Raw genomic sequence first — 13,190 nt, forward strand, 5'->3', positions numbered from 1 at the left:
AGAAAGAGGAACTCTTTGTCCAATGAGAAGAGCCAGGTGGCGCCCAGCCAGCACAAAGGTTCCGGAAGTCCTGCTTTCCCCATGCACCCCTCACTTCAGGCCTCTTGGGGAATCTCTGCTTCCTTGTCCACATCCTCCCACCCTCAGGGGTTGATACACGGTAGGGGGACCCAGATCTGAGTGACCACTGGCTCCTTTTCATAATGAGCTTTGGGAGCCCTTGTGTTCAGCCTGCCATCCCAGCTGGCGGGGGGGGGGGGGGGGGGGGTTTGGAGGTGGAGGCGGCTGCAGGGGCTGCGGGCAGGGTCTGGCAGACACAGCTGGGCACAAAGGCAGAAGATGCAGGGCAGGGTTTGAGCGGATTAGAGAGAGGAGATAATGACCTGGGGGGTGGGGGGTGGGCGCGGCGGGAAGGGAGCAGGGCTTTAAGCAAAGCTTTGCTAGCACAGCTGTGGGCAATTTGTGCTTGCCTTGTGGTGCGAGATGTGGCCGCCTCCGGGGCTAGGCCGGCCAGAGGTTTGGGCCTTCCCCTTGCCTGTCGGGTCTTGTTGTGAGCTCATTAGGTCTTTCTCCAGGAGGCTTGGAGGAACAGAATCAGAGGGGGAGCAGAGAACCTCATTATTAGTGAAATTCCAAACCCTCTCCTGTTTGAAAGGGTTTTGGAGATTTTTTTTTTTTTTTTTCTTTTTTGATTAGGGAAAAGTGAATACAATCTCCTGCTGAATCATGATTTATAAATGCAGCTCAGATGAGGGCTTTTAGAGTTCTCAGTTTTGGAGGCTGCCTCATTTAGAAAGGATGGGCATGCCTTTTAGCCCTTCTTGGGAGATGCAGGCCTGGGTGGGTGTTATGCAGAAACCCACAGCTGCCACAGGGTCAGGTTACATGGAGCTGAGAGGAGCCTTTAACTCCTGCCTGACCCAGTGCCAGAAAGCAGGGGTTTTCCCAGAAAAACATTGAGCTGTGGTGCTGGCATCAAATTTAGCCTTCCAGGTTATTTCTTGTTAACCCCTAGGTAGCACCCCTGCCCCCCCACCCCTAGAGTAAAGCATTTAACCACAGTGTTGACCTGGCTTGTGGTGTGTGTGTGGTCTCTGTGCAGGGGTTGGGGGGGGGGGGGATGCTGCGTGCTCTTCCATAGTTCTTTCTTGAGGGCTAGTGTTGGGAAGAGGAGTTCCTTCAGAAAGGCCAACAGAGATGAATGTTCTTGACCTGATGTCCAGGGCACCAATGGCAGTAGAACCAGGTTTTGGGCAAACTAGAAAATGTCTGAAGGTGGCCTTGGTGCCATCACCTTCCCACTTTGCTGGATGGCTCTTCTCTTGTATATAGCCAGCACCAGCATCCCACTCCCAGCTTGTGTCCCGCTTTGTCAGGGCCTTGCCCTCAGCTAGCTATAAGGAAGACCTTCCTAGAACACTGGTTCTTCTTGTTGTTGGGGGGTGGGAGTCGTGGTCACGGATCCTTCTAAGGGTTGCATGAAGAGTGTGAACTCCTTTTCCAGGTAAAGTATGTCTGTGTGTACACACCCCAGTTTTGCCTGTGATTTCAGAGCTCATTGACCCCCTGAAGCTGGTCCGGAGGCCCCTACCTAGAACCCCTCCAACCATTCTGTGTAGTTGACTGCTTCTTCCTCTGCTCTTGATGTCACCTGAAGGGGCAGGGTCACCCTGGACACGGGGCAGAGCTACCCCAGAGCTTCAAGACCGTGTTCTGCTGTTGCTGCTTCTGCCAGAGGGGCCCCAGCTCTACTTCCGGCCAGGGGCAGACAGGATGGGGCCGGCTAAACAGTGCCCTGCCACCGATGAGTTTGCTGCTCCTGTGGTCTGTATTTGATCTGATAAGAGCGAGTTCCTGAGAGGCTGTTGCGCTGTAGAGTGGCCTTATCTGCGTCACTCTGTGGGTGACCCGCGCCCATACCCCGCCTCACATCCTGACCTCCTTTCATTGCTTGCATAATTCAGGACCCACCAGTCAATCACCGCCATGCAGCTACTTAACTGTGGCCACCTCAGGGCAGGCAGATGGTAGCACTTGGCCACACCCACTATAGTTAAGCTGTCCGCCATACTTTTTCAGGATCCTCTGTTCCTTCACTACATCTGAAAGAGGCTGCACAGGCTGGGCTGATCACCAACATGAGGTGGGGTGGAGAGCAGAGGGCTTATACTTACAGTCCCATGGGGGCAGGGATTCTGCTGCCACAGTCCCCAGGATGTCGGGGAGGCCAGAGCTAACTCTCCATAGTAAATGAAGCCTGTACCTTGGCCCTTCTCCCCGAAGGACACAGCACAGCTAGAGACATGATTTCTTTTCCTCTTCTGCCATTCTGTGATTGTAAGAAGGGGACTTGTAATTGCAGTCTGGCTTTGCTAATTGGGAAGCTGATCAGAAATTTTGAGGGTGTGACCCTCGCTAAATAGCCTATCAGGGCAGAACTAGAACTGATTCAGCAAAGAACTAGCAGCCTTGCCAGATACTCCTTCCGTGGTTAGGCATGGGGCAAATTATAGACGTGCATGCATGTAATCACGCACGTCCCCTGACTGAAAACTGGATAAACATATAAAAACAAATGAAAAACCAGATGATCTCTTGGTTTCAGTTGCTGTAATAAGCATATTGGTAGTAGTCTTTCAGTATAGGCTGCTGATAAGTTGTGGTCGGAGTCGACTCTCTGTCACCCAACCTGGTGAAAAGTCTCTGCCAGTGGTGCTTTCTCTGGTCAGTGATAAAAGTCAGTTTCTGGGAGAAAGAGGTGTATCTCCAAATAAGCCCCAGAAGGTCTCAAAGTGCCCAGCTTTACAAAGCCATCCGAAAGCTTCAAGTACAAAGAAGCCGTGAGATGGGTGGGTTCTGAGGGCCAGGCAGTTAGTTCTGTGATGGTCAGAGCTACACAGGAGTGGAGGGTAGGGCATGCACCTTGGGCATGGACCTTGGGCGTAAGGACCTGCAGGGGGAACATGGATGCCGAGGGATAGAGCAAGAAAATGAGACACTGACAGATCAGAACATCAGACACAAGCAGGATAAAGGCACATACTGTGGTTCAGATGGAATTCAGGATCTCAAACCCAGGAACACCAGGCAGCACAGGGGCAAAGAACTATGATGTCGTGGAGCTCTGCTGAGTGGTTTCTGAGAATGGCGAAGACATGCCTGAATTTGGGTGGTCTGTGAATGAACTTAGGATATATGTGTTCGTCTTTGCCTAAATCTTTGTGTTTCAGGACTGTTTAAAGACTTTCGTTAGGCCTAAGGCCTCCACCTCACATGATGGTGAACGTATCAGAATATAACCATCTCCCTCATTAAATATAATTGGCTGTAAAATATTCGAAAGGATTTCAGTCATCTGATATTTGGAATGATTCGGCTGAGTAACTCTAATTTGTGATTGGCTGTAATTTTTTAGCAGTCATCTTGCCCATCCAGGAGGGTTCTTGCGAACTAAGAAAATCAAAGCTACTAATTATTTTCGAATGTAATGAAATTTCTTTGACTGTTTCACTGAAACATGAACGAAGTTGACTTAATGTGACATCTTGCAAACACTTGTCAAAGAGGTTTATATAATGTCGAGGAGGTTTATATAATGTTACATAGACATTTAATGATTGATGTATTAATGTTGAGTATGCTATATTCATTTTGTTTGTTGGAGGGCAAGGTATTTTTTTTTCAGATCTCATACAAGTAGGAGAAGGCCATTGCTTGGAAAGGGGACTGAGAGAATGTGTCCACAGGGGCATGATGACAATGTGGAAATAGTTCCTAACCTAGGGTTTGAGGGCGGGGGGAAGGTGCCTCCTTAGAAATCCCAGGTACAGTTCCTATTCAACCTACAACAAGAGTAGTCACCTAATGTTTGTGGGCATATGATGGAATATGATTTGTTTTCCTTTATTGGTTCAGTGGGTTTGAACCAGAGTGACATGGGTTTACCTCTGCATGTAGTCAGGAGTGTACATGAAAGGGGTAGGATTGATAAAACAATATGAAAGAACAGGAGCTATAAACATGTTTCTACTTTCTTCTGTTGTCTTCTTTTAAATACATAAGTATGTTCTGATTCCATGGGCCCCTCTTATTTTTTGTGATTCAACAGTTAGGGTAGATATAAAGGGCACTGATCAGCATGTCCAAATGCACACTGCGTGACCTTTCTGTGTGCTTTAATTGGAATCTATGTGTGTGTAGCAATACCATCTTTAATTTGGAGAACTGTTTAGGGAGGGGGTCGGTGGTTGCGAGAGGAGTGGAATCTTGTAGTGTGAATGGGGCAAGTACAGGTTGTGTGGTCCAAAGAGAATTTTGTTAGGACTCAGTGGTTTCTAAAAGCATTTTTACAAAGATAAAGATTAATATAGACATCAAGATAGTGCTTATTTCTGGGGGGGGGGGGTGGGATTCTATCAGGGAGAGGCACACAAAAGGCTTCCAAGAAAGAGGATTGATAGTGGCCTATTTCTTAATCTGGATCGTGAGTATAGGGTTTCCATTTAATTATTATTCTTCAGAATGTTTATGTATGTTTTATATACTCTTCTTTTTTGTGTGAGAAGTTTCACAATTAAAAAATTTGAAAAGAAAACACTGTTTTCTTTTACAACAATGTTAGAAATATATTCTTGTTTCTTTTGTTTTTTATTTGATTTAGGTGAGCGTAGCTACACCAAAGCAGAAACCAAAAACTCCGTTTTGCTTCGGTAAGTACTGAACTGGAGGATGGGTTCTCCGAACACTCCTACAGCAACTTCCTTTTTGTGTGGAGACGGTCCTGTGATCACATGTGACTTATGCCCTGTGTATATGAGTGACTTCGGTCACCGCGATGTTGCTAGGTGTCAAGTGATACTGCTTTCTTTGGTCTCCCTGTGAACACCGTTAATAGCATAAGACAGAGGTGCAGGGAGCAGTGACGTTTCCGTTTTCCTGACTCCACAGGGCAGGGTACAGGTATCTACTGGTAGTTTCTGGGAACCCTCATCTCCAACTCTGTAGTGGTGTGCTCAGGAAAGGTGGAGACTTGGGGGGGAGCTGGAGGAACAATGGAAAAGAGTATCCTGTCGAGTGTCTCAGTGTTGCCAGATGAGTGAAGAGTTGGGAGTGACACAGGAAGCAGAGAGGGCATTGCTCGGTGGCTGCCTCTAGTCATTAATTAAATCATCAGTATTTATTTGGCTCCTACTGTGTTCTCAGTACTGTACAAAGTTCTATAAGCAGATACTAACAAGTAGCTTCTGTTTTTATCTAGGGTGGTTTTGCAAGCTCCATGAAGCAGGGATATCCCTTTGCTCTGTCACTGCTGTCTCCTCACCACATACAGCGGTTCCTGGCATATAATGGCTGTTCAATAATATTTGTTGAGGGACTGAATGAACTAATGAATTCAATGTGTACTGCATGATGCTTACTTCTTATAGTTCTGGCTTATTTATGCTAGAAGAATAAAATAGTGACTTGAGCTGTCATCTCTCCCAACTGCAGGCTGGTTCAGGCTTCTTTGGTGCTCTCATTGTCCCGTTTCTTTCAAATATCATTGCTAAGCTCAGAAATTACTGTCTCAGATTTTGTGGTCAGCAGATCTAAAAGAGATAAATAATGAACCCAAAAGTAAATTATTGACCTCATGGAGTGCTCAGAGGAAAGAACAGGTGGAAAATAAGGTCAGGGTCACAGATTTGATCTCAGGCAAGCTTTGTTCCATTTTCTGACCACAGACAAGGCTCCTAACCCAGGCCAGTTGTGCCAGTAAAAACAAGGAGCACTGGGTCCAAAATTATATATGTATCATCATGACTGTAAATCTGTGAGCACCTCTAAAAAGCAGTTCAAGCGTGTATCTTGGTGGTGGTGGACTAGAAGCCTCATCGCTGTACAACAGTGTATTATTAAGGGGGTTATTAGAACATTAACGACAGGTGATGGACTAATTCACACTTTTAAAGAGACAGCACTTACAGCCTGCTGCTTCCCTGATATTCATGCAGCTGACTTTGCGTCATGACAAATGTCTTCATCTGCTTCGTAGAATCTTCCACCTTGCTACTTCGGCACCTTAGTTTTGTGGAGTCTTTTTGTCTTGCATGTGTTCTCACCTGGGTCTTTCCTCTTTTCTTCCCCATGACGATTGCAGTCATCAATGCCCTCTCTCAGAGGTATTTCCTTCAAGCTAATGACCAGAAAGATCTGAAGGACTGGGTTGAAGCCTTGAACCAAGCCAGCAAAATCACCGTATGTATGATTCCTTCTCCTTTCTGGAGGGAGTCCATGCCCCTTCTCAGCACGTGGCCCATTTTGGGTGGGGAAAAGCTCAGATGATGGCAGGGGCTTTCCCAGGAGCCGGTTCAGACCCAGTTCCCCCTACCTCTTCTTACACCTTGGCTGACTAACCACAAGTTGAACTGAGAGTTTGAGTTTGAATCAAGTTCAAGGGGAAGTTTATGGAGCGTCCCCTTTGCGCTTCCTGGGAGGGCTCCCGCTCTGTCGTGTTTTGGGTAATTCTGGTGTGCTGATTCAGTGTGGTGGGATTGGAAGATGGATTGCTGACTATGAGAAGCAGAGTAAAAGGAAAGCATGTGAAGAGGGAAGTCAGAACTTTTTACTGGCACGGAGGGGGGAGATACTCTTCTTCCTTTAAGAGGTGACCTGGGGGTCAGTCCGGGCCATCCACCAACCTGTCCTGAAGAAGCCTTCCATTTGAAAAGCATCACTGAGCTAGTTCACTGACTGCTCTGTGAGTAGTCTCATTCTCTTTGACTGGTGCACTCCTTTCTTCTTCCTTAGAAATACAGAAAAAGAAAGAAGGGTAGGAACGAGGAGAGGGAAAACTTAATGTTTTGGGGGCCAAAAAACCACTAGACATTTCATCAATAATAGGCAGGCTTGTGGCATGTAAACTGTGGTTTGTATGCTGAGAAGATTGATATTCTTGTTTTAGTTATTTTTGTTTTAAGTTATTATTTTAATTCCAGTTAGTTAACATACAGTGTTATGTTAGTTTCAGTTGTACAATATAGTGATTCAGCACTTTCATACATCACCCGGTGCTCATCACAAGTGCACTCCTTAATTCCCATCACCTATTTCACCCATCCCCCCATCCTCCTCCCCTCTGGTAACCATCAGTTTGTTCTCTATAGTTAAGAGTCTGTTTCTTGATTTGTCTCTCTCTGTCTCTTTTATTTTTCTTTTGCTTGTTTGTTTTCTTAAATTCCATATGTGAGTGAAATCATATGGCATTTGTCTTTCTCTGACTTATCTTGCTTAGCCTTATACTCTCTAGCTCTATCCATGTCCTTGCAAATGGCAAGATTTCATTCTTTTTTTTTTTTTTTTTTTTTTTTTATTTATTTTTGGGACAGAGAGAGACAGAGCATGAACGGGGGAGGGGCAGAGAGAGAGGGAGACACAGAGTCGGAAACAGGCTCCAGGCTCCGAGCCATCAGCCCAGAGCCTGACGCGGGGCTCGAACTCACGGACCGCGAGATCGTGACCTGGCTGAAGTCGGACGCTTAACCGACTGCGCCACCCAGGCGCCCCAAGATTTCATTCTTTTTTATGGCCAAGTAATATTCGTGTGTGTGTGTGTGTGTGTGTGTATACCACTTTATCCATTCATCAGTTGATGGATCCTTGGGCTGTTTCCATGTCTTGGCATTGTGGATAATGCTGTTATAAACATAGGGGCGCATGTATCCCTGTGACTTAGTGTTCTTGTATTCTTTGGGTAAATACCCAGCAGTGCAATTGCTGGATCATAAGGTAGTTCTATTTTTAACTTTCTGAGGAACCTCCATATTGTTTTCCACAGTGGCTGCACCAGTTTGCATTCCCACCAACAGTGTACAAGTGCTACTTTTTCTCTACATCCTCACCAACACCTCTTGTTTCTTGTGTTGTTGATTTTCGCTGTTCTGACAGTGTGAGGTGATATCTCATTGCAGTTTTGATTTGCATTTCCCTGATGATAAGTGATGATGAACATCGTTTTATGTGTCTGTTGGCCATCTGGATGTCTTTGGAGAAATGTCTGTTCATGTCTTCTGTCCACTTTGTAATTGGAAGATTGATTTCTTTTTTTTTCTTTTTTTAAAATTTTTTGAGAGCACACAGATGGGGATAGGGGTTGAGGGAGAGAGAGAATCTTAAGTAGCCTCCATCCTCATTGCGTAGCCTGATGAGGGGCTCAATCCTCATCTCTATGATGATGGCTCATCTCTATGGTCATGGCTCTAGGGTCATGACCTCAGCCGAAATCAAGAGTCAGATGCTCAACAAACTGAGCCACCCAGGTGCCCCTGGATGGTTCATTTTCTTATCATATGGTCAGACTAGTTTACATTCTAGTCACTTCTAATAGTAACCCTATGTACTGGGGCAGATTATTCTCCCAAATACCTCAGGGTTTCTGTGAGTAAATTAATAGGAGAAATCTGTACACCTATCCAGCACTTGCGATGGCAGTCTCAAGCAGAGTACAATTCAGTCATTGAGGTGGTCTGGCTTATTAGCTTGTTATTTTTATAAACTTTGGTTCACCTGTGAAAAGAGAACGGAAGGGAGGGAGGGAGAGTGCATATATCTCACATTTGTGTGCTAACCGACATGCTTGTGCACATGACTCTAGAGTGCGGATCTTAGTACAGGTTTCCTTCGTTCATGATGCGGTCTTCACCCTTCTGTGTTTGACACACTTTTGGAGCTTCTTTCAGTGTCTAATACTTTATTCTCTTTCAGCATTCTCTCATGGCTTTCCTTCTCTGTCCTGCCTCGTAAACTGGGCTACAAAGCCTGATAGGAGGTGGGGCCTTTCTTTTGTGCCTTGAGCATAGAGTTGCTGTCAGTAGTGAGGTTCCCCCACCTTTTTTCTGGCCATGTGGAACAGAAGTCATAAGCCACAGGAGTGGGAAGGAGCATGGCAGTGCCCAGAGGCTGGGAGTCCAGAGGCTTGCTGGAATGTCAGAGCCTTCTGCTGGGTCTCATAGTCTCCAGGATCACCCCTACTTTACTTTACTCCATTCATATATCTTTTCACTCCTCCTGTCAAAGGTCTCGTGGGATAGAAGGAAGAGGATGGATACTCTATTTCCTATTCAGTTTGTGCCCTGGAAGGGTTTACTTCTTTTTCTACTTCCATATCGTCCTGTATCTTGTGTCCTTCCTAAGGGAGGCTGGGATGAAGGAAGATGTGGGCTGGGCATCACATTGATGGCATGCCTACTTATTTTAGGGCACCTTATATACACAGTGCAGCATCAGGGACTTTGGCAGATACAGAGATGAATGAGAGAACAGATAATGTATCGAGCCAAACTCTCACACGTGCCATATTATTCACCCCTCTCACATCACTCTTATAAATGGTTTTATTACCCTTTTTTAGATGAGAAAGATGGAAATCAGAGTCTTGCCCAAAATCTAGAGGTGGGTAAATGGTAGAGCTGAGATTAAACACCCAGAACCCTATGACTTCCAAGACCTAAAAGAGTTAATGGAAATATTTAAAGGGGCACTTGGGTGGCTCAGTTGGTTAAACGTCTGACTTCAGCTCAGGTCATGATCTCATGATCTCATGGTTCATGGGTTTGAGCCCCACATTGGGCTCTGTGCTGACAACTCGGAGCCTGGATCCTGCTTCAGATCTGTGTCTCTCTCTCTCTGTCCCTCCCCCTTTCACACACACACACACTCTTTCCTGCTCTCTCTCTCAAAAAATAAATGAATAAACATTTTTAAAAAATTTAAAAATATTTAAAAAGAGCAACAGTTGTAAACTTTGTTAGATTACACACCATTTTTACATACATGGCTTCATTTTAGCCTCATATAAAAACCTTAAGTGTTATTATTCCCAATTATAAATGGGGTGATACAAATACATAGAGATTAAAGTGACTTGCCCAAGTTTATGGAACCAGGATAGATCGAGTTTATCTGCCCACAGATCACTGTTCATTTTGTGCTGAGGCCACTGGGTCCTTATCACTGAAGAAAATGGTATGCTCTGGCTTATAGCTGCATTACTCCCATCTCTGCCTCCATCACTATGGCCTGTGTGTCTGTGTGTCCTCTCTTCTTCTAAAAGGGGCATCAGTCATTGGACTTTGGGCCCACCCTAACTGGTTATGATCTGATCTTAATTTAACTATATTTGCAAAGACCCTATTTCTAAGTAAGGTCATATTCTGAGTTTGTGGGTGGATGGTTTTAAGGGGACATTATTCAACTTACTACATTTCCCAAAACTGTTGAAAATTGAGCAGTAAAAGTAAAGCACAGCCTCCTGCACCCATTGGATTGTTCCTCATTGCAGTCTAGACATGCCTGGTGGAAGTAAGATGAGTCCCTGTAATTTTCTTTTTCTTTCTTTCTTTTTCTTCTTTCTTTTCTCTTTCTTTCTTTCTTTCTTTCTTTCTTTCTTTCTTTCTTTCTCTTTTTCTTCTTTCTTTTCTCTTTCTTTCTTTCTTTCTTTCTTTCTTTCTTTCTCTCCTTCCTTCCTTCCTTCCTTCCTTCCTTCCTTCCTTCCTTCCTTCCTTCTTTTCTTGTTGTTAAGTAACCTCTACACCCACCATGGGGCTTGAATTTGTAACCCCGGGATCAAGAGTCATATGCTCCAGCAACTGAGCCAGGTGCCCCATGTCCCTGTAATTTTCATTTCACATTGCAAATGAGATTCATAAGGATATCCCCCATCAGAGAATACTCCACAGGGAGATGGAGGAGGGCACACCTTTAATTAGGCCTCTGGGGATATGGACCAACCAAAAGAATGACCTTGTTTTCAAGCTCTGGGGCAGTTATTGTGGGTTTGTCCTCCACAAGCTGGAGGCTTTGGAAAGGCTCCATGTAGATGGTCAGATGCAGCCTATGATGACAAGATTCTGAGAGGCAGTACAACAGCTAAGCTTCTATGAGTCCTTTGCTGGCCACTGGGAAGTCTAAAAGGCTACATCCCTCCTTTCTTTGCTAGAATTCATTTAGGTCACTTGAGGGGAGCTTCTGTTGTTCCATGATGATGATATCACTAAACATCCCAGCCATAATCAACATCCCTAAAGGGGTCCCATCACATTATAGCAAAGCTCAGGGAAGAAAAGGTGGCATAGGTAGGTAGTGGGGCATTTAGCAATGGAGAGTCAGGCAGTCCTAGGGGAAATTTACTTCCTTTGAATGAGCTTTCATTGATCTCTTCTATAAAATGGAGAAAATAATGCCTACTTCATAGACATTGCTTGAGGTAGAGACCATGCAGCAGATTGCTTGAGGTAGAGACCATGCAGTAGAGTTTGACACATTGTGTGGCCCTGAATGGGACCCACTGAGGTGGGAACTGCAGTTCAGACAGCTGGAAGGGAGAGAAGGTAGATTTCTGGCTCCATCTGGAGAGCTGGTGGGTGGAGGTCACCTTTGCCTATGTAAATGGAATGCACAGGCCAGGGATGTCATCTTCTTTCTGGAGCTCCAGCATAATCACAGTGGTCTTAACCCTTTGAATAGACATGGAATGGAGTAGTCTTTGGTCTCATCCTCGGCAGAGTTCTCAAAGGGCCCTGAGCTATGAGCTCTTGAAAAGTCTGGATTCTTAGGTCCTTCTGATTCCCAAGGCCATAGAAATGGAAGATGTTAGCTTTACTCGTGTCTAGATCCGCATAGAGTGTGAGACTTGTGAAGGACGGGCTTTGTGATGCTGTGGAAATTGCGCCCTGGTAGGGAGTTAGGATCTAGTCTCTGTTCAGTTATTGACCACAGCTTTGGGCGATTGACTTGACTGGCCTGGGCCTCTCTTATTTTCTTACAAAATGAAAGATGTTATTGGAATTTCCAGTATAAATGAGTGAAATGAGCAAGGAGGAAGAAAAACAACAACATAAATGAGGATAAACAGCACCTGGCTTGTGGCCTCAGTGTTGGGGAGCATGATAGGGACAGTGGCAAACTGAAGAGTGTTCTCCATCTTAAGAGAGAAATGCTGCTTAACTGGAAGTCTGGATTTTTAGGTAAAATATTCCACATTGGAAATATGGATTGAAAAACACACTACATAGGACCAACAACACATAGTTTGGCCAGAATCTGCCTTCAGGCCACCAGTTTGCAGCCTGTGGCCTGTGGTGTCAAAAGAGCCATAAAAATTCTGTGATTATGTGATTGTCCGTGGTGCCCTAATTCTTCCAAGAGAGAAAAAAAGATAACTGTTCAAAGGGCTGTGTTTGTAAATGTGAGTACCATTTGTGAAATGTTAATTAAAATATTTTGTAATATTCTTGACCCCTGAACAACATAGGTTTGAACTACTTATATGCAGGGTTTTTTTGCAGTACAACTGTGAATGTATTTTCCTTATGATTTTCTTAATAATATTTTATTTTGTCTAGCTTTATTGTAAGAATACAGTATATAATACATCGAACATACAAAATCTGTGTTAACTGATGATGTCTGTTATCAGTAAGGCTTCCGGTCAACAGTAGGCTATTAGTAGTTGAGTTTTCAGAGTTATAAGTTATACATGGAGTTTTTACTGTGTGGGAGCCAGTGCTCTTAACCCCCTGTGTTGTTCAAAGGTCAACTGTACTTTTATATTTTTTATTTTTGAAAATTAAAAAAATATATATACTCTGTCATTTGATAAGTACAGTGACTACGATATAAATATTATTACCCTTTTTGTTTTCTACATGGGCCAGTTTTGGCCTAAAGAGAGGTTCAGTGCTAAAGGTCACTCAGTCAGTGACAGGTCAGGAGTAGGTAGCCCGGGTCCTTGGGCTCCAAAGCTCATGGTCCCCTAATTCTGTTCCGTATCCCACATGTATGTTACCTGTTCCCCTGCCTAGCATGCTTTGTCCTCCTTACATTCCTGGTTCCTGTTCATCTCTGGGTTACTGTTCCAGCATCTCTCTTCCTCTGGATACCTCTGCTCACCATTCCGTTTCAAATAGTTCCCCTGCACCTCTGTATCTCAGCTCCTGTTTATTTTTTTTTATGGCACTCCCCACAATTTATAATTATTCTTATTGTTTGGCCGTGCATTTTTTGGTCAGTCTCTGTTGTTGGAATGTCCGTGCTATTAGGGTGGGGCATGTATGTCTGTTTGCTGTCTTATGGTTGGTCTGTAGTCAGGGAAGGGCCGGCTCACAGTGGATGCTTGGTAATTGTGTGTGTGCGTGTGCATGTGCGTATAGGGG

The 13,190-nt window shown here is 44.7% G+C and overlaps 2 protein-coding genes across 3 annotated transcripts in view; one reads left to right on the plus strand and one right to left on the minus strand.

The window, feature by feature from the left end:
- Positions 1-13,190, plus strand: part of PLEKHA2 (pleckstrin homology domain containing A2) — a 57,689-nt gene that overhangs the window by 26,909 nt on the left and 17,590 nt on the right. For both annotated transcript variants that reach the window (XM_049632441.1, XM_049632439.1), the window contains exons 4-5: positions 4,661-4,709; positions 6,140-6,237. In XM_049632441.1, the coding sequence (XP_049488398.1) occupies positions 4,661-4,709; positions 6,140-6,237 (147 nt within the window). The remainder of the gene's footprint in view (positions 1-4,660; positions 4,710-6,139; positions 6,238-13,190) is intronic.
- Positions 6,687-13,190, minus strand: part of TM2D2 (TM2 domain containing 2) — a 42,315-nt gene continuing 35,811 nt past the window's right edge. Inside the window, exon 5 of the mRNA XM_049632443.1 lies at positions 6,687-6,784. Coding sequence (XP_049488400.1) covers positions 6,721-6,784 — 64 coding nt within the window. The 3' untranslated portion in view covers positions 6,687-6,720. The remainder of the gene's footprint in view (positions 6,785-13,190) is intronic.

This window comes from Panthera uncia, chromosome B1 (assembly GCF_023721935.1).
Source record: "Panthera uncia isolate 11264 chromosome B1, Puncia_PCG_1.0, whole genome shotgun sequence".
NCBI lineage: Eukaryota > Metazoa > Chordata > Mammalia > Carnivora > Felidae > Panthera > Panthera uncia.